General features: G+C 43.6%; 1 protein-coding gene across 1 annotated transcript in view; it reads right to left on the minus strand.

Annotated features, from left to right (window-relative positions):
- The window catches only part of LOC309553532 (aldo-keto reductase family 1 member C1-like), a 147,392-nt gene that overhangs the window by 41,810 nt on the left and 78,177 nt on the right, over positions 1 to 27,405 (minus strand). Inside the window, exons 3-6 of the mRNA XM_082254779.1 lie at positions 18,834 to 18,950; positions 17,305 to 17,385; positions 13,900 to 14,022; positions 4,097 to 4,206 (exon numbers count right to left, since the gene is read on the minus strand). Of these exons, the coding sequence (XP_082110905.1) occupies positions 4,097 to 4,206; positions 13,900 to 14,022; positions 17,305 to 17,385; positions 18,834 to 18,950 (431 nt within the window). The remainder of the gene's footprint in view (positions 1 to 4,096; positions 4,207 to 13,899; positions 14,023 to 17,304; positions 17,386 to 18,833; positions 18,951 to 27,405) is intronic.

Genomic DNA, 27,405 nt, shown 5'->3' on the forward strand with positions numbered 1-27,405 from the left:
CTAAAAGGCTAGGAGTAGGGGGAGTATGGAACAGGCAGCACCCTCAAACCTTCAGAAGTATGAGATGAACCTCAACAACTTGGAAAGGTGGATCTCTCTCACACGTACCAACACAGACTATCCCCCAATTTAACTGATCCCCAAAGGTTTTTGATTAAATAGCGGAATAGAAAATATGATCCCAAAAAAGTGTATGTATATCACACGTACACAACCACACTAGGCCCCAATTACTATTGTTTGTACCCCTAAAAGGCTAGGAGTAGGGGGAGTATGGAACAGGCAGCACCCTCAAACCTTCAGAAGTATGAGATGAACCCCAACAACTTGGAAAGGTGGATCTCTCTCACACGTACCAACACAGACTATCCCCCAATTTAACTGATCCCCAGAGGTTTTTGATTAAATAGCGGAATAGAAAATATGATCCCAAAAAAGTGTATGTATATCACACGTACACAACCACACTAGGCCCCAATTACTATTGTTTGTACCCCTAAAAGGCTAGGAGTAGGGGGAGTATGGAACAGGCAGCACCCTCAAACCTTCAGAAGTATGAGATGAACCCCAACAACTTGGAAAGGTGGATCTCTCTCACACGTACCAACACAGACTATCCCCCAATTTAACTGATCCCCAGAGGTTTTTGATTAAATAGCGGAATAGAAAATATGATCCCAAAAAAGTGTATGTATATCACACGTACACAACCACACTAGGCCCCAATTACTATTGTTTGTACCCCTAAAAGGCTAGGAGTAGGGGGAGTATGGAACAGGCAGCACCCTCAAACCTTCAGAAGTATGAGATGAACCCCAACAACTTGGAAAGGTGGATCTCTCTCACACGTACCAACACAGACTATCCCCCAATTTAACTGATCCCCAAAGGTTTTTGATTAAATAGCGGAATAGAAAATATGATCCCAAAAAAGTGTATGTATATCACACGTACACAACCACACTAGGCCCCAATTACTATTGTTTGTACCCCTAAAAGGCTAGATGAGGAGTAGGGGGAGTATGGAACAGGCAGCACCCTCAAACCTTCAGTATGAGATTGTGTTCACTGTACCCCACAAAGATTGAGTTCACTGCACCCCACAATGATTGTGTTCACTGCACCCCACAAAGATTGTGTTCACTGCACCTCACAAAGATTGTGTTCACTGTACCCCCCAAAGATTGTGTTCACTGCACCCCACAAAGATTCTGTTCACTGTACCCCACAAAGATTGTGTTCACTGCACCCCAAAAAGATTGTGTTCACTGCACCCCAAAAAGGATGTTGTTCACTGCACCCCAAAAAGGATGTTGTTCACTCCACCCCAAAAAGATTGTGTTCACTGCACCCCACAAAGATTGTGTTCACTGCACCCCAAAAAGATTGTGTTCACTGCACCCCAAAAATGATTTTGTTCACTGCACCCCAAAAAGGATTTTGTTCACTGCACCCCAAAAAGGATGTTGTTCACTCCACCCCAAAAAGATTGTGTTCACTGCACCCCAAAAAGATTGTGTTCACTGCACCCCACAAAGGATTTTGTTCACTGCACCCCAAAAAGATTGTGTTCACTGCACCCCAAAAAGGATGTTGTTCACTGCACCCCAAAAAGGATTTTGTTCACTGCACCCCAAAAAGATTGTGTTCACTGCACCCCACAAAGGATTTTGTTCACTGCACCCCACAAAGATTGTGTTCACTGCACACCAAAAAGGATTGTGTTCACTGCACCCCAAAAAGATTTTGTTCACTGCACCCCAAAAAGATTGTGTTCACTGCAGCCCAAAAAGATTGTGTTCACTGCAGCCCAAAAAGATTGTGTTCACTGCAGCCCAAAAAGATTGTGTTCACTGCAGCCCAAAAAGATTGTGTTCACTGCAGCCCAAAAAGATTGTGTTCACTGCAGCTCACACACAGAAAAATGGATGTGGATCACTGACACCTGCCTATCTCCAATCCCACACCACACAGCAATATCGATTGTAGTTTGTAGAACACAGTTTCCCTAAAATTCAGCAGACTCTGTCCCTAACAGGATTGAGAAGAGATCGTAGATCAGGATTGAGTGCAGACCCCACCCCCCACACAGCAATATCGATTGTAGTTTGTAGAAGACACTGACCCTATATAATTCAGCAGACTCTATCCCTAAAATGCCTACAACTCGCCCTGCCTAAACACTCCGACCTGTCCCTCAATTCTATCCGGACACAAATGTTTTTTTCCTGCCTATCTTTCCCTAATCAGCAGCCAGCACGTTGATGTGTGCTCTGTCCCTGAATCTAAGCAGCATAATGACGCCGCTGCGGCTGCCTCGAACTTATAAAGACTTGGTCACATGCTTCAGACGGCCAATCACAGCTACTGAGACATTTGCAGGCATGGCTGGGATGGCTTAAGGCACACCAGTTAAACGATTGTTGATTGGCTGTTGAAAGCCCGCCATGAAAAGAGCGCCAAAGCATGCAAAACCCGGAAATAAAACGACCGAACACGGATTTTTACCCGAACATACAGTAAAGTGTCCGTGTCCGTGTTCGGGTACAAAAAATCCAATTATTCGGTACGAACACGAATAATACAGTCCGTGTTCGCTCAACACTATTTATGACTGACATTTTAAATGCCACAAATAAAGCTGTTTTCACTTTAAAAAAAAAAAAAAACAAAAAAAAAAAAAAACAGAAAAAAAAAAAAAAAAACGGCGTTAAAAAGCTTATGGAGGTCGTAGCCTTTCCCTACTTTAATCTATTTCTACTTTTTTGCTGTCTGTGTGCCTCGGGAAGTGTCCTCACACTTTATGTCCTGGCTGCACATTGTCATTGAGACAGGAATTGAAGAGAAATCCCCCCAACCACAGAGTTACAGAGAGCAGTTAAAACATGTCAAAGCAGGTTAAAAGTTCTAACTAGAAAAAAATAGTTTATAGCTGCAGATACGCTTTAAAGGAGTACTCTGATCTAATAGAAAAGCAGATTTCTGTTTTCTGACCTCACTAAAAAAAAAAAAAAAAAATGAACAGTTTTACCCACTAGCGCAGCTAGTAGTATGTTGTGTTTGTGCCCCTCCTGTCTTAATGACTGATGAGATAGCTTACACAGAGCAGAATAGGAGGTATTTTAGTGTATCAAAGGGGCATCAATGTTTGGTTTAGAACCCCTCAGCTAAGACATGCAGTGCAGCAGAAGAATGTCCACATTTTTTTCTTACACATGTATCTCCTGTTTCGATCCACTGCTCTGATCCCCACTTGCAGTTCTTGCAAAGAGCCCCTCTATGTTTTCCCCCACTGCACCTCCTGTGTTCCCATATCTGACACCCCAGCACTGCTCCCCCCTCTTCTTTCTGCACCTCCTGCACACCACCAGGAACCCATCATTCCTAATCCTCTGTTCCAGTGTTGTGAACACCCCTAGAATCTCAGGGGACACTCATTTTCACACTCATTTCCTGTTGCTTTAATCAAAGCTCCTACAGTCCCAAAAGCTGTCCTGGAGATTTAGAAGCAAAGCCTAGCTAATGTGGAGGCTAGAGGCTTCCACCTTGGGCACTATGGTTGGTTTGCATAATTGGATCAGGAACTTCTTGTGCTCTTGCATTGACCCTTGCTTGGGAGTTTGTGGAAGATAAATTACCAGGCTGTCAAAATGACAGCCCAGCCCTGCTAATTACATGAGATGGCTCTACAGATGCTATCATTAAAAATCCTCTCTCATTGTGACAACAACCCATCCTGTATCAGGACCATTGACTGCAGCCCCCCGATACACACAGTGTAGCAGGACAGCTTTCAAAGTGTGTATTTGCAATAAGATCCTCCCCTTTAATAAATTATCCAAACCCACTTTTTGCTGCAGTGCACTCCACACAACCTTGTCACCCAACAACATTTTTCCCCTGGCTGACAACTCTGCGTATTTGTGTATGGCCAGCTGCGGTAGGAAGGATAAGTTCTTTTGGGGGACATGAGATGAGGTGATCAGTGCTTTCTGTAGAGTGCAGCAGAAGAGAGTCAGTGCTTTCTAAAAGAGTAAAATACGTAATAAAACAAGGTAACATGAACAGCTGAAGCAGCCCCAAACCCAGATCGTACCAGTCCTTGTGTCTGTGAGAGCCCAGGACACTGTACGCAGTCAGCAGGATGTCCTTTGTTTTGCAGAACTCTAGCAGTTTGCTTTGATTCAGATATGGGTGGCATTCAACCTGCAAAACATGGAGAGTCATTGGCAATGCTTTAAGTCAAACTATACTTTCACTTTTAAGAGGTGTTTCCATTGAAATCTCCTAATATGGATTTTGCTGGATGAAAGAGTAAGAAATGTGACAGATTGGTGGAAATTGAAGCTCAGAGGCCAACATCTGACCACTGAAATCCTTCAGAGAAATGCCAGTAGGTGGTATAAACTGGAGCAATGGATTTGGAAGTTCACTAAAAATGTTGCACTAAGCAGGGCCGCTGATAGGGGGGGACCACCAGCCCTCTTGTAGGGGACCCGAGCACACAGGGGGGCCCACACAGAAGAGAGGGGGGATTAGTGATGGACAACAAATACAGAAATCTTCCTCCAGCACCTGTCCCTCTCCCTGCTATCAGCTTTTATCTGTTTATAAAGAGACAGTTGTCCCTCACTAATCCCCCTCCCTTGTGTGGGCCCCCCCTCCCAGCACTTTTCTCTGCTCAGGAATTTATTTGTAAATTGGAGCAGAGATTATTCGGGTTCAGTGTTTTATCCTGGGAATTGCCAACATCCCTCTGGAATATGTAGAAAGAAAATTCCCCTAGGGGTGGGATTTTTAAGGCAAAAACCAGGACTTGAGTATGTTTAGTAAAGAATTTATTAGACAATGGTGTTACAAAATGTATGCAAAAAACATATTAAAGACAAAAAACAAAAACCACATGTAGGTTATAAAAACATGGCCATAAATACGTCTCTGATGTGAAGGCTGTCTGAGATGTCTGGATGGGACCAGACGCGTTTCGGTCGATTTGCCTTTTTTAATAGTCCAACAAGAGGAACCAGATCTCAGACTGGAAATGTAAAGAGCATCAATCAACACTTAAAGCTGACATTTGTATGGATAGTCGTATAAAAAAATAAAAGTTTACAATGTATATATTACATAGTATTTGTTTTGCCAAAGAGTATACAAGTCATGTCAATAAAGTGTTAATATGAATACATACCAGATGGAGGAGTTCTCTGTGAGATGGAAGGAAAAAGACCATGTGGGAAGTTAAAATCTCATCGGGTGCATAAACCCGCGTTGCCAAGAAGCCGCTAAATGATGTATATTAAGTTGTAGTTCTCTGTGTTTACAGACCACAAACTATATGCTAAGATAATGCGTTACTAAGTTTGGAAGGGAACCCCCAAGGCGTTGTACATAGGTTGTGGGGAACAAGGTAAGAGGGTGAAATCCACATTTAGTGGCGGCTATGCTCCTCCAATCATAGTTCCCACAAGGATCCCAGAGGGTAGGTCCGCATTAGAGGGCATCTATAGGGAAGAGAAGTGGGAAAGAAACAGAATGGGTAAGGTCAAAGATTGCTAGGGAACATTATGGTAGGTAAATGAGTGGGTAATGATGAAGTATATTACCGTATATGTTTGTGAAGTTGTACTCGTCTTGACTAGGCCACTGTAGGATATATTGTACTGGGCTTCTCCAGTACTTAGTCCAATATTGGACGCGTGGTCTACAGGGTAACAAATTGATTAGGTGTATTAAATATATAAAGGCTAATGAACAGCCTAAAGGAGGCGGACTGGGAGCACCGTTCCCGAGGGTGTCTAGACTGTCACCCGTAAAGAAGATTCGTACCAAGAGAGAAAAACACTTGGATAGCCATGCAAGAAAAATAGCCCAGATACAAGTAGTAAGAATATGGATCAAAAGTATAAGACACCATAGGGAGAATCCTAAAGTCAGATCATGCAGGTGTCGGAGTATGTAGCTCTGAATCACAAGAGGAGAGTGCTTCGTAGAAATTATAGAGAAAAAGAGTTGCATCAAATATCGGAGTAGGAGAAGGAAAACTTACCTCAGTACCCCAGAGTCAATGAGTAATGGCGGCGCGCTCTATGTGGAGAGCGCCCGCCATTAAATACGCCCACGCCTGCGCAGTGACCCGAGTTGTGGGCCCCGCCCGCAGGGCATGTCCGGACCAATAGGGATTCCCCGTGTCTGGAGCGCACAGGCGCCGCCCATGTTAGACGTTGGCCGCGGCGTGCGTTCCGGGCACGCCAGCGCGCAATATCCGGTCCTGTGGATCCGTCCAATGACGGTATCCTGGAGTCCGTGCAGGGGCGGAAACCGCCCCCTTTGTGCACTGGGGGGAAAAAAGAAGAATGAAGGAACAATGTTGTGGCCAAAATAGCTCTCAAGAGAGGCATTAACATATATACCGGCAAATCAAACACTATGCTAACAATGTTAACACACCATTTCAGCACATATATATCATGCAGTACATACGTATCCAATTTATTGACTTTAGGCATTGATACCTTACAATCCGGTCTTTCAAACATTGTACGAAAAGGTAAAACACTAGCATACAGGCTTTCATCATCCGCACTATCCATACCATTTATTTGTATACATACTGGACAAGGCTGCATTTATCACTTACAATTACGAACCTGATATTCTGTCAGAGACTTCTTACCTTTATTGAGTGTGGGCATGACATTCTCCACTACCTCCCTTGAGGAAAATTCCTTCAAATTTAGACCCTCTTCGAATCAAACTATAAATATCATGTTTAGAGGTACAGGCTTTGACAACCTTTTACTCTCCTACAGAGAGCATGGCAAAAAAGAGGCTCAAGACACTAAAACAGAGTCCCTAGTCTTTGAACTCAAAAAAGCTGTCGAAAAGAAAACCAACCTATATCTCCATATAGATAACTTTGAAACTTACAATAAGGAAAACCTGAACCCTCTTGGGTTGAGGATCCAAATCTTCCCCACTATTGAAGATCTCGATGAGGTCTTCAAATCAAAGTGGGAGGCAAATTTACAACTATGCTCTAAAAACATGATGTGTCTTTTAATCGAAGAATACCATAAACGAATTAAGGATTTGGATCATGTTATTGAAAAGTTATATGAACAACTCGAGCAACATTTAGATACTCCTAAATTTCAAAGCCTAGAAAATAACATTAAACATCAACTTGATAAAAATATCAAGCTCAACATAAGTAAGAAGGAACAAAAGTTATGTAGGGACCGCATAGCCTTTCGCGACAAAAAAGCCTACAAATGGAACCAGCGCCAGATACAGTACCGTCCAAAAAGACGCGATTTAACTAGAGCTGATTCCAACCTAGGATCTAATTCCTCTATTAATTCATCACTATCGTCCTCATCACAACAAACTTACAATAGAGGCAAACAGACTAAAACTAAACGATCCTTTTCTCAAGAGGAAAATGTCAATGCTAGCAAACGCCCCCCAACACCCTCAGGGTCCTCGTCTCTGTTAAATCCATCATTGGATACACGACGAACAATGAATACCAATTTCCCAGTTAAGAACACACTAGAGACAAAACATATGGTTATCTGACACCACTCACGCTATGGCAGTGGAAAATACACCAAATGAAGACCCCTCATGAAACGCAATCACCCCCACAAATAATCAACACACACCTTCGAGTGTAAGCAGTGACATAATTAATCTTTCAGACTAAACACTCTCAACAGCTCAAATATCCTTGCTACAGAAAGGTCTGACTTTCTGTCCCATTACAGATATGGACACATTTGAATTTAAAAAGGATCTAAATCTATTTGCTCGCAAAATCCTCCTACAATGCCAACACGCACAAAAATATAATCCCAAATTGCTACAACCGAAATCCAAGAAATTAGAAGCCGCAGCTCTGGACACCCTAATTTCCTTATTGGAAGAACTGGACGGTCTAGATCTGATCGACAGAATAGATCTAGATTCACTATTAGGCGAACACTCCCAACAAAATCCCTCTACTCGTTTCCAAAAAAAGTCAGACAAATTTCCGGCACTAAACACCAATACTAATTTGGCAGCATTTGTCATGCTGGTATCGAATGAAATTGAAAAAATCAAACTATCCTCACAGATTAAGTCCTCCAATCTTAGCCAGGAAGAAGGAAAGGCCTTGGCCACACTCACTGAACAACTACAACTGACGATCAAGCCCTCCGATAAGGGGGGCAACATCGTCATTATGCATAACCAACAATATGCCAATATGTGCTGGAAAATTCTCAACAACGCGAACTGGTACCAAAACATTTCTAGGACCACCATTGATAAATACTTTACAGAATTCTACACCATTGTGGACGGAGGTTTCCTCACAGGGTGTATTGACAAAACTACCTGGGACTACCTCCGCATCAAATTTCCAAAAATCCCCACCTTTTACAGTCTGCCCAAAGTTCACAAAAATAAAGATGACCCCCCAGGGCGACCTATTGTCTCGGGGAGAGGCAGCATATCAGAGAACCTAAGTCGATACGTAGATAGCAAACTACATCCCTTTGTGCAAACACTTCCTTCTTTTGTAAAGGACACAATACATTTATTACAACTCTTAGAGGGCATGTCGATCCCTTCTGATGCCCTGCTGCTATAGATGTGGAAGCTTTATATAGCTCCATCCCCCACCAGCAGGGCATCAGAACAGTGGCACATGTCCTCACACAATCAAACTTGGATCCCTCGTCCACACAAGAATTTATCCTACAATCTCTCGAGTACATTCTCACCCGAAATGTATTCGCTTTTGATGGTTCCCATTTCCTCCAGGTACAGGGCGTTGCGATGGGGACATGTTGTGCCCTATCGTATGCCAATCTGTACCTGGGGGAATGGGAACGTTGTTTCCTCTCCGAGGAATCCCATTCTAAATACACCCAGCACATACTGGCATGGCATAGATACATCGGCGATGTTCTTATTATTTGGACCGGAACTAGTGACCTTCTCCTGGAATGTGTACAATGTATGAATGTTAACCATTTCAATCTAACATTTACATTGAACTATGATGCAAGTTATATCGATTTCCTTCATATAACTATCAATAAAAATCGACAAGGACAAATCTCCACAACCTTGTTCAGAAAGCCCACAGCGGCAAACACGGTATTATTTGCCACCAGCACACATCCAGCCAACTTAGTGAGGTCTATCCCTTATGGACAGTATTTGCGCCTACGCCGAAATTGCTCTGACGAATCCACCTTCAAACTTGAAGCGGACAAACTCAGAGCGAGGTTAACAACTAGAGGCTATTCACAATCTTGCCTCAAAAAAGCATACTGCAGGGCAAAATCACAACAGAGACAGGATCTAATTTTTAAAAAAACACCAAGCTCTATACACAACACAAATCAGACCCAACACCAAGCAAGGATTATTACAAAATACACGAGACAACATGACCGGATATATAATATCCTAGGCAAATATTGGCATCTACTAACATGTGACCCTAATTTGAACCCCTTTGTCACAGAGAAACCTGCGATAATATATCGCAAAGCTAGATCACTGAAAGACAAACTGGTAAATAGCGAATACACAGGGGAATTCCATCAGGATCCCTGTAAACGGTTGGGAACGTTCAGATGTGGAGGCTGCAATGTCTGCCAGTTTATCTGCACAAATCCCAACATACTCCTACCTAATGGACTACCCTACAAACCATTACATTTTTCTAACTGTCAAACAACAGGAGTGGTCTATCTCCTCCTCTGCTGCTGTGGGTGCTTTTACGTCGGAAAGACAAAAAACGAATTCCATAAGCGAGCTCAAAGACATATTTCCTGTATGCGCCAGCGAAACCCTGATCTCGCTCTTGGGAGACATGTCCTAAGTACACATAAGGGTATCTTTTCTCGTTTATTATTCTGGATCGTGTGCACCCCAGCAGCAGAGGGGGAGATTGGGATAAAACCCTCCTACAGAAAGAATCCCGATGGATCCACAATCTCAGAGCCACCATCCCCCCAGGATTAAATGAAAACATAAGTTTCAAGCCCTTCCTCGAGGGCTTTTCCTCTGGGAGCTGGGAACCATAAAGAACTTATATCTATCGCCATAGGATTTCATTGTCTATCTTATTAGGGTCAATTTGGAAGCACAGGCCCCGTTGAGAACCTAAATATCTGGCAGTATACTATAGAAGATTAGGTAGTCCATTTCACGGACACATATTTGTGCATCATGGATTAATATCCATGATGTATAACCTATATATATTAAGAAATGTAATAGATATGATCTCTGTAATCTTTACAATACGCATACTATAACATCTATGCCCACTCACACCGCGCCTAAATTACCCACCTCTAGTATATGGCCTAAGTATGCTCCCAATAAATACCCCTATCAATCCTATGCACCCATATTAGGATCCAATATGGATGTTAAGAGATGGGTCATTAGACATCCACTATTCATCATATTCTAAAAAATTCTGGTAACATACGTATGTACTGCATGATATATATGTGCTGAAATGGTGTGTTAACATTGTTAGCATAGTGTTTGATTTGCCGGTATATATGTTAATGCCTCTCTTGAGAGCTATTTTTTGGCGACAACATTGTTCCTTCATTCTTCTTTTTTCCCCCCAGCGCACAAAGGGGGCGGTTTCCGCCCCTGCACGGACTCCAGGATACCGTCATTGGACGGATCCACAGGACCGGATATTGCGCGCTGGCGTGCCAGGAACGCACGCCGCGGCCAACGTCTAACGTAGGCGGCGCCTGTGCGCTCCAGAAACGGGGGATCCCTATTGGTCCGGACATGCCCTGCGGGCGGGGCCCACAGCTCGGGTCACTGCGCAGGCGTGGGCGTATTTAATGGCGGACGCTCTCCACAGAGAGCGCGCCGCCATTACTCATTGACTCTGGGGTACTGAGGTAAGTTTTCCTTCTCCTACTCCGATATTTGATGCAACTCTTTTTCTCTATAATTTCTACGAAGCACTCTCCTCTTGTGATTCAGAGCTACATACTCCGACACCTGCATGATCTGACTTTAGGATTCTCCCTATGGTGTCTTATACTTTTGATCCGTATTCTTACTACTTGTATCTGGGCTATTTTTCTTGCATGGCTATCCAAGTGTTTTTCTCTCTTGGTACGAATCTTCTTTACGGGTGACAGTCTAGACTTGCACACCCTCGGGAACGGTGCTCCCAGTCCGCCTCCGTTAGGCTGTTCATTAGCCTTTATATATTTAATACACCTAATCAATTTGTTACCCTGTAGACCACGTGTCCAATATTGGACTAAGTACTGGAGAAGCCCAGTACAATATATCCTACAGTGACCTAGTTAAGACGAGTACAACTTCACAAACATATACGGTAATATACTTCATCATTACCCACTCATTTACCTACCATAATGTTCCCTAGCAATCTTTGACCTTACCCATTCTGTTTCTTTCCCACTTCTCTTCCCTATAGACGCCCTCTAATGCGGACCTACCCTCTGGGATCCTTGTGGGAACTATGATTGGAGGAGCATAGCCGCCACTAAATGCGGATTTCACCCTCTTACCTTGTTTCCCACAACCTATGTACAACGCCTTGGGGGTTCCCTTCCAAACTTAGAAACGCATTATCTTAGCATATAGTTTGTGGTCTGTAAACACAGAGAACTACAACTTAATATACATCATTTAGCGGCTTCTTGGCAACGCGGGTTTATGCACCCGAAGAGATTTTAAACTTCCCACATGGTCTTTTTCCTTCCATCTCACAGAGAACTCCTCCATCTGGTATTCATATTAACACTTTATTGACATGACTTGTATACTCTTTGGCAAAACAAATACTATGTAATATATACATTGTAAACTTTTATTTAGCTTTAAGTGTTGATTGATGCTCTTTACATTTCCAGTCTGAGATCTGGTTACTCTTGTTGGACTATTGAAAAAGGCAAATCGACCGAAACGCGTCTGGTCCCATCCAGACATCTCCTCAGACAGCCTTAACATCAGAGACGTATTTATGACCATGTTTTTATAACCTACATGTGGTTTTTGTTTTTTGTCTTTAATATATGTTTTTTGCATACATTTTGTAACACCATTGTCTAATAAATTCTTTACTAAACATACTCAAGTCCTGGTTTTTGCCTTAAAAATCCCACCCATAGGGGAATTTTCTTTCTACTTATTTGTAAATTGTAACTTTGTTTCTCTCTCTGTGTCTCTCTGATCACTGAGCTCCAACTGCCCAGCCTGTATATTTTTCTCATCTCATCTTCTTTTTTATTTACCATAGTTTTTTTTAGATTTAGCAGGAATTATGCGAGTTATGTTATATTTGTGTCTGCTAATAGTGATTTTGTTGTCATTTTAGCTAAATATATCTTAAATATTTTATTGGGGGGGGCCCTGCGATTTCTAACAGCAGCCCTGGCACTAAGGCTTGAATTGGGTGCTACAACATAGTGAGAGATCCTGAAGCAAGAACATGTCTAATGGCCAATACACTAGCCTTTCTCAACCTTATCAACAAAGAGGAACCCTTGAAATATATTTTCGGTCTTGGGGAACTTCTGCAAAAAATTTAAAATCTACAACTCATGACACATTAGTGTGACAGTCAGTTGGAAGAATGCTCCTTACTTTTGGAAAGACTTACCTCCTTACAGATAGCTAAAAGTCAGTGGGAACTTATCTGAGAGGCAAAAATTGCCCATTGCTCAAGGAACCCCTAGCAACCTCTGGAGGAACCTTAGGGTTCCACGGAACCCTGGTTGAGAAACCCTGCAATATACTGTCATTTTTGTAGTGCAGAGTTGAAAACTTGAACAAAGACCCCCAATTGGTTGCAATGGGTACCAACATTTTTTCTTGTTGACTTGCTTTTCACACATACTTCCTAAAATGTTATAGTGTGTATGTATAGGTAGTATATGTACTGCATCAATACAGTATATATATATATATATATATCTATATAAATCTCAAAACAAATTAAAGGAACACTTTAAAAACACAGCACAGCAAAACACAGCAGATCTTAACTTGGAAAATATCATGCTGGATATCTATACTGATATGGACTGAGAAATATGTTAGGAACGAAAGGATGCCACATAATTTGATGGAAATGAAAGTTATCAACCTACAGAAGGCTGAATTCAAAGACACCCTGAAAATCAAAGTTCAAAACATGATACAGCAGGCTAGTCGATTTTGCTGAAATTTCATTGCAGCAACTCAAAATGGTACTCAGTCGTTTTTATGACCCCCGCATGCTCGTATGCATGCCTGACAATGTCGGGGCATGCTCCTAATGAGAAGACCAATGGTGTCCTGGGGTATTTACTCCCAGATCTGAGCAGACTAAGGTGCAACCTGGCAGCGTTGAATGGACTGAAACATAATCTCTCAGAGGTGTTCTATTGGATTTAGGCCAGGCAAACATGGGGGCCGTGCTATGGTATCAATTCCTTCATCCTCCATCCTCCAGGAACTGACTGCATACTCTCACCACATGAGGCCAGGTTTTGTTGGGCACCAAGAGGAACCCAGGACCCACTGCAAAAGCATAGGGTCTGACAATGGGTTCAAGGATTTCATCCTGATACCTAATGGCAGTCAAGGTGCCATTGTCTAGTCTGTAGAGGTCTGTGTGTCCCTCCATGGATATGCCTCCCCAAACCATCACCGACCCACAACCAAAACAAAATGCTGAATGATGTTACAGGCAGCATAATGTTCTCTACCGCTTATCCAGACCATTTCATGTCTGTCACATGTGCTCAGGGAGAACCGCTCTCATCTGTGAAAAGCACAGGGCACCAGTGGCAGACCTGCCAAATACACATTACGACATTTATTAATGTAATTGTTAATTACCTGGTTGCACACAGGCTTATACTTCAGTCCAGGCTTGTTGAGAATCTTCTCTATCTGCCGACGGTTAAAGTTGGAGAATCCAATAGATTTCACCAGCCCAGCATCCTTACATCTTTCAATGGCCTGTGAGTGGCAGAAGCATACTGTTGAAAAATGAACTATGGAATGTCCATATTTAGCCTTTGCTATAAAGCTGCAATGTTGCAGTCTGATCACTGGAGGAGAAGAGACAGAAGAAACTCTTCCTCCTGCCTGCAACAGACTGATGACATCATCTCAACCTAGGCAAATTTACTAGATTGGAACTTAAAGCGACATTAAACCCCAAAACAAACATTTAAATAGTTACCAGCTTACCAATCTTTAAAGTGGTTCTAAAGCCTGAAGGTTTATATTACTTTAATGCATTCTCTGCATTAAGGTAAAAAACCTTCATGATGCAGCTACCCCCAGCCCCCCTAAATACTTACCTGATCTTGATCCAGCGATGTGCACAAGAGCCAAGGCTCCCTCGGCTCTCTCTCTCTCTCTCCTGATTGGCTCAGACACAGCAGTGGGAGCCAGTAAGGACGGAGCTGATAAGTGGTCTATGTGTCTAGCAGAGTAAGGACGCACAAGTGCAAGGGGGAGGAGCCAAGAGCACGAGCAGGGGACCAGAGAAGAGGAGGATCGAGACTGCTTTGTGCAAAACTATTGCACAGAGCAGGTAAGTATGACATGCTTGTTATTTAAAAAAAAAATACCTTTTAGAATCATTTAGAAGGTGGCTGCATTACTTTTTTAATTATGGCAGTTTTTCCCTTGATTTTCACCTGGTAATCTGGTTAGTAACACACTTCTTCCCTGAGTGTGGCTATACTCTGGATGGAGGAGCAATGGACAACCAATTGGGCAGCAGTAACGTCAGTCTGGGGTGAGGGTTGTATCAAATGCACAATGGACTCACAAATTAAAACCGCACTCCAGCAAACACTTTTTAGGCAGTTACGGCAACAGTTTTTTTCCTTTTTAGGATAAAGGTTTTACATAAATCAATTAAAGCTAACCATTGCAAACACCCCTTTCAGTGTTACATGGTTTGTCTCACCCCCCTAAGTGCCACTTTATCTGGACAGCTTGGTCTGTTAAATGAAGTTCACCAGGTGAAAATAAAAGGAAAAAAAAAAAAAAACGAATCTAGCCTCCACATCAAATATTTGGTAAGCTGCAATACAATACATTTTTGGGAAGTTTAATACAACTTTAAGGATGTCATTTTAATTGAAAACCGTGAAACTATTTCAGAAAACGTGGTTCTTGTATGTTGTGAATGTATTCATTCTGACATGTAAATGTGCTGAAAAGGTCCACATTACGCAGCAGAGACCTGTTGTAATAAGGTAGAAGTCCAGGTAAATATATTAAAACAACTTTAAGCCCCCGACACCAATAAAAATAAGACAGAGGTTATTACCCCTCATACTCTCGCTCAAAAAAAGTTTTGGCTTGACAAGTTTTTGTTTTCAGTTTTTTGGTGTAGCCAATAAATAGAAAGTCAGTCCTTCAATCAGAGAGGTTGCTCTGTAAGCAATTGGATGGGAAGGAGGTAATTTAGTGGCCCAACAGGAGTTAAATAAAAAAAAAATCAGCATAAGCAAAAATAGTATCAAGATCAGGCAAGAAGAAGAGCAGTGGAGGGGAGGCAGCCTGGGAAAGTCTACAGCAAGCGGTAGCTGGATGGGGCTTAACGTTGTACCAAGTGGTAGCCGGACTTATGGTAGGTACACATGATCAGTTTACTTTCGTTCAACCCAGCAGGCTGAACAAAGAAAAAAAATTGAGGGGCTCAAGTTTGCTGTACTAGCTATCTGATATTAGTACAGCGATTTACCCCCTGTTCTGACAGGGGGATGGTTCCCCCCCTCCGCCAGCCCTCACAGCCATTAGCTGAGAGTGGTGATCAGATGCCGATCTGCAGATATTTTTCTGGCATGCCTCATCAACAGAAGCCTGACGTTTGGCCGGCTTCTGTCGGACAGGTTGTCGTACACACAGAATAGGGATAAATACACAGAAAGCAGGGGTGCACTGCATTAAGACAGCCCCATGTGAAAGGGGCCCGAAGATTTCCTCATTTATCTGTTTGGCTTAATTTGAGGTTTAAAAGAGATGTATGAGGGTTCTTTTTTTTAATCATACCTACCTAGGTGAATGCAGCATTGATCCAATGCTGTGTCTGTCCCCCCCCCCCCCCCCCCCCGCGCATCTAACACTGAGAACCGAGCGATGAAACATTGCAAAATGCTTTGTTCTCACAGCTCCCTGAGCAAAAAACTACTGTCAGCAGATCTCTGCTCTGCTCCCGCCCCGTGCTCACTGGAGTGCTGGAATGTGGAGGGGGTGGGAGCGGCCAGGTTGCTGGGAGGCTGAGCCAGGTGCTGGTCTAGGCGTGTGTGCAGATCCCAACTCCATTGTCGCGATCTTGCCCAAGCCTAACCAGCTCTGTGACATCAGCTGACAGCAGGATTCAGCCCGCTGTCTGCTGAAAACAGATCACAGGAGTGCAGAACAAACTGCACTCCTGTGGTAGACAGGAGAAGTACAACCAAAAAGGGCAGGAGCGGTGGAAGTGCCCGACTCGCTGAGAGGCTGAGCCAGATGCCGGCTCAGGCATGTGGGCAGATCCCGACTCCACTGTCGCAATCCTACAAAAGTCTGGACCGACTCCGTGACATCAGCCAACAGCAGCCTTCAGCCTGCTGTCTGCTGAAAACGGGTCAAAGGAAAACAGAACGAACTGCGCTCCTGTGATAGACAGGAAAAGTACAGCCAAACGGGGCAGGAGTGGTGGAAGAGGCCGGCTCGCTGAGAGGCTGAGCCAAGTGTCGGTCCAGGCATGTGGGCGGATCCTGACTCCACTGTCGCAATCCTACCCAAGTCTTCATGACTTCAGCAAACAGCGGGCTTCAGACCACTGTTTTGCCGAAAAAGGGGTAACAGGAGTGCAGAACAAACTGCACTTCTGTGATACACAGGAGAAGTACAGCCAAACGGGGAGGGAGCTAGAGGAGTGGCCAGCTCGCTGAGAGGCTGAGCCAGGTGCTAGTCCAGGCATGTGGGTGGATCTCGACTCCATTGTCGCAGTCTTGCCTGAGCCTGGACCAGCTCTGTGACTTTAGCCTGCTGTCTGCTGAAAACAGGTCACAGGAGTGCAGAACAAATTGCACTCCTGTGATCAACAGGAGAAGTACAGCCATACGAGCTTTGGCTGTACTTCTCCTTTAATATAATACACAGATATACAGTACATACTTTAGCCTGTTTGTAAAACTAAAAACAGCATTTTATTTTGAACACATTCAATCTGCCATTATCTGATACCAATTACCACTGCTCTAGCTGAGCCAATCAAATGCCTTCTCTCACCTCCCATATAGCACACAGGTCTGTTGTGGTATCGAGTTGAGGTTTTCCATTTTCATCCACGGGGATCAGATCACCTCCGGGCTAAAGAACGAGAACAGATTGTCAAATCTTGCACATTTCCAAGACACCGTCAGCGAGTGTCAGCTATTGGACCACAACCCCAACCTTTGCTCCAAATGGCAAGTTCTCAGAAAGTCCACCGAGCCAAAGGGCTTATTTCTATTTAACATCAGGAACTGTCCCTCAGCTGCCAATACTATGAAAAGTTTGTGAAGAGCGTAAAAGATGCTAAAAAGAACTATTGAACAAAACACGTTTTTTTGTGAAGAGTATTGAAATCACTGAACCCTATACTAAGTCTATGAAGACTATTACCTATTGTAATGTTGTGATGACAAAACAGTTTAAATGGAACAAACATCTATATACATTTTGTTTAAAATGCAGAATGCCAAGTATTGCGCAAGTGTAACACCTCCAGGTATTTATTACCTCTCACAGGGAATACAGTATACCCCTGACAATGCCTTCATTTGCTTTTCTCTCCAGGACGACAGTGCCAAATTTATTCAGGCGTCATCCAGGGTCACCATCTACTTCCTGGATTAAATGCCAGCTCAGAGATGTCACAATCATGTAAATCCTGGTGCTCACAAATGTCTGACACAGATCAGCCCTTGCTGCAGCCCCTCACCTTGTGACTTACAATGTTGCAATCTGATCACTGGGTGGAAGACAGAGGAAATATTTGACGCGCTGGTGATTGGTGCTGGCTGCTTGGGTACCATGGCATCAAACAGAGGCGAGGGGGAAAAGGGTAAGTAAATATTGCTAACACAGAGGGGAGTGGCTTGGGAGGAGGCAAAGCTTTAGCCTTTCTGACACACATAGAACTGGGCGGCTCCCTGGTGTGCGCTTATCTTTATTCATTCTCAAAACTAATAACCGGCCAATATGGGTCCTTGGGAAGTCAAAACCGGGTGAGGCTGGATTTTGATGAAGATTTGAGCTGCTGTCTCAAGTTTATTAGTTCCTATTTCGAACACACTGATATATTTATTACAGATATATTTTTAACACATTGCAAATGAGTTTAGATATAAACAAGAAATAATAAATGGATTCCGTTCTCCCAGAGTGACTCAACCCGTATACTTCTCTACAAATTTCTATCTCAAGGAAGTGTTGGGGAACAAGTATAAAATATGGGAAAATGTTTTATTTGGGGCTTTAAGGAACAGAAATGTAATTTTTTTTTTGTCCGTTAACACATTGTTGCGATTTTTAATTTAGAAGTACCTGACCCACCCTGCTCTAATCTTGGGGGATATATTAAAAATATGGAAATCACAGTCTGCTTGAGACAACTGAACCAGCTGGGATGAGTAGGATGACCAACATTTACGTGCAAGGTATAATGATAACAGTTGCCACAGTAAAGCAGGGCCTGATCCAAACACAACTAGAACCATAGACATAAAACAACGGCATGTAAGTGGTTATAAGCTAAATGCAGATACTTACAGTACCTTAAGTGAAAATGGCCAGTGGATGAGGAAGAGGTCCATATAATCCAGTTGGAGAGTCTCCAGGGATTGCCTCACATTAGGTTCTACCAGCTCTGGTAAATGAAGTGTCGACCACAACTGAAAAATGCAAGCAGAGTTTAAATTCTATTCACACTGTGCACCAAATTTTAAACAGGTTTAAGATAAAACTAACAAGATTGAAATAATAAACTCAATAAAAATAAAATAAAACCTGTTTTGCAATATTCACCTAAAATCCAGAGCTGTCCCTCACAGTTATTCTGCTGCTGGTTGTTCTCAGTCTGATGGCCAGCAATATTCACCTTCTTTGCTTCCTCTCAGCCCAGGCTGTCATGGACCTGCACCCAGTCTGACTGGACAGGGAAAGGAGAAGCAGCACAGTGATGAGTTCATCTCTCTCTCACTCTGTTCTCCTCTATCAGCACGATGTTCTTGTCAACAGATGAACGGACTCCTTGCGCTGCTTCTTCCTCTTCGTCCTGCTGTAGAGTGGATATAAAAAGTCTACACACCCCTGCTTTTTACATCACAGAGACCTGACATTTTAACAGGAGTGTGTAGACTTTTTATATCCACTGCACATGGACTGCAAGAGGCTGATACTAGATCAAATTCAGCTACTAACACTGCTTGCATTTAAAAGCTTTTAAGCAGTTGCAAACCGCACACATATGAATATGAACAAAGTTTACAGTGTGTACTTGTTTCGATTCAGAGCACTAAGTGTCATTTCATGTGATATCAGAAGGAGGCAGTGCCACCTAGTGATGTAACCGGTGGCCCAGCCGCTTGCCTATAAATAAATATTTTATTTCTGTTCTTCGGGTGTGGCGAGCGTCGTGATTGACGAGTTACATCGAGGGACACTATTTTTTTTATTTTTGAATAAAGGACTTGTCAAAAATGGTCTTTTGTGTTTTTTTGTACACTTTTTGGTGAATGGGTAGGGGTACGATGTACCCCTACCCATTCACATGGGGGGGGGCAGAATCTGGGGGCCCCCTTGTTAAAGGGGGCTTCCAGATTCCGATAAGCCCCCACCCACAGACCTCCACAACCACAGCCCAGGGTTGTCGGGAAGAGTCCCTTGTCCCCATCAACATGGGGACAAGGTGCTTTGGGGGGCACCCCTAAAGCACCCTCCCCATTTTGAGGGCAAGCTGCCTGGTATGGTTCAGGAGGGGGGGCGCTCGCCCCCCCTTATCCTGGCCCCAGGCTGCATGCTCGGATAAGGGTCTGGTATGGATTTTGGGGTGGACCCCACGCCGTTTTTTATTTTTTTTTATTTTGGCGAGGAGTTCCCCTTAAAATCTGTACCAGACCTGAAGGGCCTGGTATGGATTTTGGGGGGGACCCCACTCAATTTTTTTTTTTTATATTTTGTCATAGGGTTTCCCTTAACCTTCCTAACGGTATTCCCGAGCGTGACTCGGGGTTAGATTTTAGAGCCAAAAGCGGTAACCCCGAGCCACACTCGGGGTACCGCTAGGAAGATCACTGGATCCTGGTAGAGGTTTTACTTACCTTTTCTCCGGGATCCAGCGAAGTATGCGGGCAGTATGCGGCGGCGGAGCTTCCTCCCGATCGTCTGTGAGCCCGGCTTCCGTCTCCTGCGACGTAACGTCCGCAGGGGGGTGGAACCGGCGGCAAATTCAAAATGTATAACACACAAACACACTGATACACTGTAATCCTATTGGATTACATTCCCTAAATAAAATAAATTGACCTTTGATTGCTCCCCAGTGCTTTCTCTATTGCACTTCCTGCATTATTCCTATACACTGTATCTGGACATTGCAGAGTGACCATGGCCTCAAACAAGCGCGCCGCAACATCAAAAGCGGTATATGACCTGCTGGGCGAGAGTGACAGCGATCCTGAATTGCATGCAGAGTGGAGTGACAGCGATTCATGGGGAAGCTCGTCATCCGACGCTGAAAGTGAGTTCAGTGATGATGCTGTGACTGTGCCGAGCGATGTGCGTACTTGGTGCGTGATCGACTGCGGTACGGAGCACGTAGCGCCCCCAAGGTTCCCATTTACCGGAGCGCCTGGTATCAAAGTCGATGTTGAGGAGGATGACCCCTTGGCGTATCTGCAACTTTTTTTGACCGATGAGGTTATCGAAAAAATTGTTGTGGAGACCAATTGGTACCAGGAGCAACAAGCCGCAGCACATCAGCGGGTTTCAAGGAGCAGGATGTGGGAACCCGTGACCAGTGCAGATATCTGGAAATTCCTGGGCCTAATTATTCTGCAGGGAGTGGTGGGGAAACCCCTGCAGAAGTGGTATTGGACCACAAACAAATTATTGGCCACTCCTTTTTTTTGCACCGTTATGTCGGAGTACTAATTTTCCCTTATTATGAGGTATTTGCACTTTACCAATAATGACGATTTTGATAAGACTTCTCATCCGGTTCCGAAGCTCAAAAAGATCTGGGACATTTACCAATTAAATTTGAAAAATTTCCAGGAGTCCTATGTCCCAGAAAGAGACATTTGCATAGACGAAAGTCTAATGGCATATAAAGGGAGACTTAGCTTGATACAATATATTGCGTCCAAGCGAGCACGCTTTGGAATAAAATCATTTATGCTGTGTGAATCCAGCTCTGGATATATTTGGAACTCGGTCCTATACACCGTGAGAGGAACCAAGTTCAACCAAAGGTTCAGCAGCTATGGGATGGCAACTGCTTCTGTTCTGACGCTGATTGAGCCTCTGCTGGATCAGGGGTACTGTGTCACCACAGACAATTTTTATATGTCCCCAGAACTGTTTGAGTTCCTCCTACAACATAAGACAGATGCGTATGGGACCGTCAGAGCAAACCGGCGTGACATGCCCCCCAGCTTTGCCAACAAAAAGCTGAAGCCCGGAGAATTAGTTGCCTGGCAGAAAGGAAAAATGTTGGCACTTAGATGGCATGACAAAAAAGATGTCTGCCTGATGAGTACCATCCATAACACCACTACTGTCATGGTACATACAAAAGGGGGAAAAGATGTTCTGAAACCGCAACTGGTCCTGGATTATAACAACACCATGGGAGGTGTGGACAGAGCTGACCAGGCCATGACTTTCTATCCGGCAATGCGGAAACAGCAGAAAAAATATTATAAGAAAATATTCAGGCACCTCCTGGAGCAGTGTTTGTGGAACTAATTCATTCTCCTAAAAAAGAAAAGTGACAGGCCTGTGATCCAATGCGGACTTTGTGTGGAAAATTGTTGAGCTCATATTTCTCAGGCACCAGACACCAACAGTAAGTCGATCCGGACGCCGTGCTGCTGGTGTTGTGAACCCTGAACGACTGACCGGTCCATTTTATGGACCACATTCCGCCGACGGAGAAGAAGACTGCACCCACAAGGATGTGTGTGGTTTGCTGTTCCAAGCACGACGACACCGGACGGAAAATCAGAAAGGAAACGCGGTACTACTGTCCAGACTGTGATGTTGGACTTTGCGCTGTACAGTACCCTGTTTCAAAATTTTCCACACCCGGGACGTTTATTGAAGCAGTATGACGAGTAATATTGCATCCTTTTTAAGAAGAAAAAAAATATATTGCATCCTTGTTTGACAAAAAAAAATTTCAGTGTTTTTGATTACATGATTTACTATAATTTATTGAATAAAAAGTGTTATTTTTTGGAAAAAAAAAGTGTTATTATTATATTATTATTTTAAAGTTATTTATTATATTATAATTTAGGATTTTGTGTTTCAAACTTTATCATACTCGGGATGTTATAAAGAAGAACACACGGTAAAAAGAAATCATATATAAATAGTTGGTTTGGGCTGCTCATTCTCAAGAATTACAAGCAAAATAATGGTACCGCTTTCAGCACCTAAAATCCGAAAGAATCATACCGCCAGGGAGGTTAAATACAGGGCACTTTCACCCCTTCCTGCTTAGACCAATTTTCAATGCTCATTGGCATCAATGGGAAATATTGGTCAGCTTGATATGGCACTGCTCCCTGTCTTTAACATTAGCATCCATGGGAAATATTGGACAGCTTGACATGGCGCTGCTCCCTGTGTTTAACATTGGCATCTATGGGAAATCTTGGTCAGCTTGGCATGGCACTGCTCATGAACTATAAGTGACAGGGACACAAAACTTGGGGAGCACCGAGAGGGGACCCAGGACTACAACATATCCATACATTATAAAAGTGGGGTATAACCTGAACACTACACTGACTGCACTAAATTAACTCCACTCACTGTCCACTAACTACCTGTCTAATCTCTATTATAACACACTATACAGAGCTGCTGTGGAATCAGCAGCCTTATATAGTGTGGGGCATTGACTTAGCCCCAGAGCCATGATTGGCTAAAGGCACCATGCCTTTGGCCAACCATGGCTCTGACAGAACATTGTGCTGTGATTGGCCAAAGCATACAGGTCAGGTGCATGCTTTGGCAAATCATCAGTAATTTATTCACTGCACCAGCGCAGTGCATTATGAGGCGCTCATCGGCGGGCAAACTTCCCGCCGAGCACCCCATTTTTTCATATGTTCGGCGAACACACGAACAGCTGATGAACATCAAGCCCATCCCTACTTCTGAAATACATCCACCTTTACCTGCAGCTGGAACCTGTTTATTCTCTATATGTATCTGTGCTTTTTGGTATGTGTCTGCTGAAATACATCCACCTTTAACTGCAACTGGAACCTGTTTACTCTATGTATTTGTGCTTTTTGGTATGTGGCCTTTTCCATCTGTTGTCCTGTGTGCATTACCATAATGTTTATCTTACCATGTTTTATGTGATGACATTATCTTTATAGCCTTTCTTGCTAGTCTGACTTTAGAAGTGAAAGGTCCACTCTGATTGTTATAGAATCCTTATATCCACTCATGATTAATTAACAAATTTCCACCCCCACTCTTATACCAGTATAAATTTAGTGCACCCTTAACTGCTTGCCGACCGCCGCAAGTAGATTTACTGCGGCGGTCAGCCCCTGCCAGGCAGAGTGACGTTAATTAACGTCACTAGCCTGGGAGGGTCTGGGGAGCGAGCGCGCGCCCGCGGAGGCACGCTCCCGCTCCCGTGCGGTCACGCACCCCCCCGCGCGTGTGACCAGCGGACCCGATGTCCGCCGGCCACTCGGCGATCGTCGGGGGAAGAGGGAGAATGTCAGGCAGCTTGTGTAAACAAGCTGCCTGTCATTCTCATCGCTGTAAAGACACTGATTACTCGGATCTAGTATGTAGATCCGTTGATCAGTGTCCTTACAGCTAGAGCCACAGCCAATCACAGTAAGAATCACGCCCCTAGGGACACACACAGCCCCTCCCTCCCAAATAAAGTTAACCCCTTCACTGCCAGTGTATTTTTACAGTAACAGTGCATATGTATAGCACTGATTACTGTAGAAATGTCACTGGTAACCCCAAAAGTGTCAAAATTGTCAGTCAAGGGTCCGATCTGTCCGCCGCAATGTCGCAGTACCGCAAAAAAAAAATCGCAGATCGCCGCCATTACGCGTTAAAAAAAAAAAACAACAAAAATGACAAAAATCTTTCCCTTTGTTAGTAAACGCGATAACTTTTGCGCAAACCAATCAAAATACGCTTTTTGCGATTTTTTTTACCAAACATAGGTAGGATAAAACAAATTGGCCAAAAATGTTAAAAAATTTTGATTTTTACTTTTTTTTTTTGGGGAATTTCATATAAAAAAATGTGAAAAATATTGCTATTTTTGCAAAATTGTCGCTCTTTTTTTGTTTATAGCGCGTGATCAAAAAATCGCACAGGTGATCAAATACCACCAAAAGAAAGCTCTGTTTGTGGGAAAAAAAGGACGTCAAATTCGTTTAGGTACAGCGTCGCACGACCGCGCAATTGTCCGTTAAAGTCACGCAGTGCCGAATCGCAAAATACCCCCTGGTCTTTTAGCAGGAAAATCCTCCGGGGCTTAAGTGGTTAAGGGGTCAGAACGTTCCTGGGGGAGCATGTTGCAGGGCATCTTTCCTTAAGGCTTTTTTCTCTAAGTGATTCTTTCTACAAGTGATATGTACTTCAAGCTCTGCCTCATCTGAACATCTATTCTCTGCCCCTCCACAGGGTATGTGTCTGCTGAAAAACATCCACCTTTAACTGCAACTGGAACCTGTTTACACTATGTATCTGTATTTTTTGGTATGTGGCCTTTTCCATCTGTTGCCTTGTGTGCATTGCCATGATGTTTATATTGTTTCAGAGTATCTTACCATGTTTTATGTGATGACCTTATCTTCATAGCCTTTCTTGCTAGTCTGACTTTAGAAGTGAAAGGTCCACTCTGATTATTAGGCATCCTTATATCCACTCATGATTAATTAACAAATTTCCACCCCCACTCTTATACCAGTATAAATTTAGTGCACCCTTAAGGGGTCAGTACGTTGCTGGGGGAGCATGTTGCAGGGCATCTTTCCTTAAGGCTTATTTCTCTAAGTGATATGCTCTTCAAGCCCTGCACTTCAGCTAATGCACGAAGCGAGCATACACTGCAAACTACACCAAAAAGGACCAAACAGGCTTTTTCCCACTCTGTAACATGCACGTTCTACCACTCCTGCTTACAATGTTTTACTCTTCTCAAACTCACGTACCTTCCCCCATCTTCTCCACCCCACAGCTTATATATATCACCCTGCCTTTTGTCCTCTCCCTTTTACTGCTCCTACCATCTCTTGGTAATTTTACATCCATATACTGAGAAAACCTCCAGGACTCTGGGGCATGCTCCTTCATATAAATCACACTCCCACATTATCTTCCTCACCCTCCTGCTTCTCCTTACCTCTGGTCACATATTCCCAAACCCTGGGCCTCCATTTGACTTTTTCCCATGCTCCCACCACCTACATCCTCTGGAAGCAGCCGCAACCCACAGAACCTAGTCTCCATTGCTCTTCTTCCCAATACCAGCCTCCCCTTCTCCTGTGACCTCTGGAACTCCCACTCTGTCTGTACCAAATCACCTCCCTCCACGACCTCTTTATCACAAATTCCTTTAACCTACTCGCCCATACCGAAACCTGGCTTCATGATTCCAATACTACTTCTCTTGCTTCCCTCTTCAATGGTTGTCTTCTCTGGACTCTCTCCCCCAGACCAAGTGGATGAACGGGAGGTGGAGTGGGAATCCTTCTAGCCCCATGCAGCACCTATCAAGTACTTCACTCACCTCCTCCTCTGACATTCTTCTCTTTTGAGGCACATTGTATTTGTCTATTTTCTCCTGTTTCTCTAAGAATTGCTGTCATCTACCGGTACCCTGGACTGGCATCAACCTTCCTTGATCACTTCTCTGCCTGGCTACCCTACTTTCTCTCTTCTGAAATCCCCACAATCATTTTCGGTGACTTTAACATACCTGTTAATGCTAATGCTACTATTGCTTCTAAACTTCTCAGTCTTACCTCATTTCTTGACCTGAAGCAATGGATACAGGCTCCTACACACTCCAATGGCAATACCCTTGACCTTGTCTTCTATCTATGCACTCCATGCAACCTCTCCAACAATCCTGTCCCACTCTCTGATCACCACCTTATTAGTTTCGCCCTCTCCCTGTCTTCCACCTCCTCTCCCTCCAACCCATAGAAGCATTCACCACCTCAACCCTTCTCTTCTCTACTCTGGTACTGACCATTTATGTGACAAACTCTCACCCCTTTCATGCCCAAGCCTATATTCCATCCATAACAGCTCACTGTCATCCTCCCTAGACAAGCTCGCTCCCCTCACTACACACAGAATTGGCCCCGACTACAACCCTGGTAAACATATGACATCAGAAGCCTCAGAAGACGTAGCCGCACTCTTGAGTGCCTGTGGCATAAGACTAAGTCCCCGAAAGACTTCAACCAATATAAATCTGCCCTCCTTAAATACTAATCCTGCCTCTTCACTGCCAAAGAAAACCTATTTTATCACGCTCATTCACACATTCTTATCTAGTCCTCGTTAACTCTTCTCTACGTTTAATTCTCTACTCTGTCCTCCGCAGTTTACACCCTCTAACTCACTCACTGCCCAGGAGATCGCCAATCACTTCAAAAATAAGATTGATACAATTCTAATGTGCAGAAACCTCCCCCTTTAACACGCCATGTCGACAGGTACAATCATTACTTCCCTCGTTCAACCCTGCTAGTATTAACAAGGTTGCTGGACTTTTTTCTAACACCCATCTAACCACCTGCCCCCTGTATCCTGCTCCCTCGCAAATGCTACACTCACCCTCTGACTCTATTCTATGATTAAGGTGGTCTGAAGCAAAAACTGAAAATTCTAGAATTTATTTTAAGACAGCTTTTACATTTTTAATACATATATATAATAATATTTGTTGCTTCTTCTAGTGGACATTTATGATTTTTTAGGTAGGTGCAGGTACTCTTATGGCCTGTAGGTGGCACTGTGCCATTGTTACAGGAGAAGAGGAGTCTATAAAGGGAAGTTTGCCTCTAGGGCAGCCTTTTTCACTCAGTGTGCCCAGGCACTCTAGGGTGCCTTGAG

The sequence above is a fragment of the Pelophylax lessonae genome, assembly GCF_965119305.1.
Source record: "Pelophylax lessonae genome assembly, chromosome: 4".
In the NCBI taxonomy this organism is placed as follows: domain Eukaryota; kingdom Metazoa; phylum Chordata; class Amphibia; order Anura; family Ranidae; genus Pelophylax; species Pelophylax lessonae.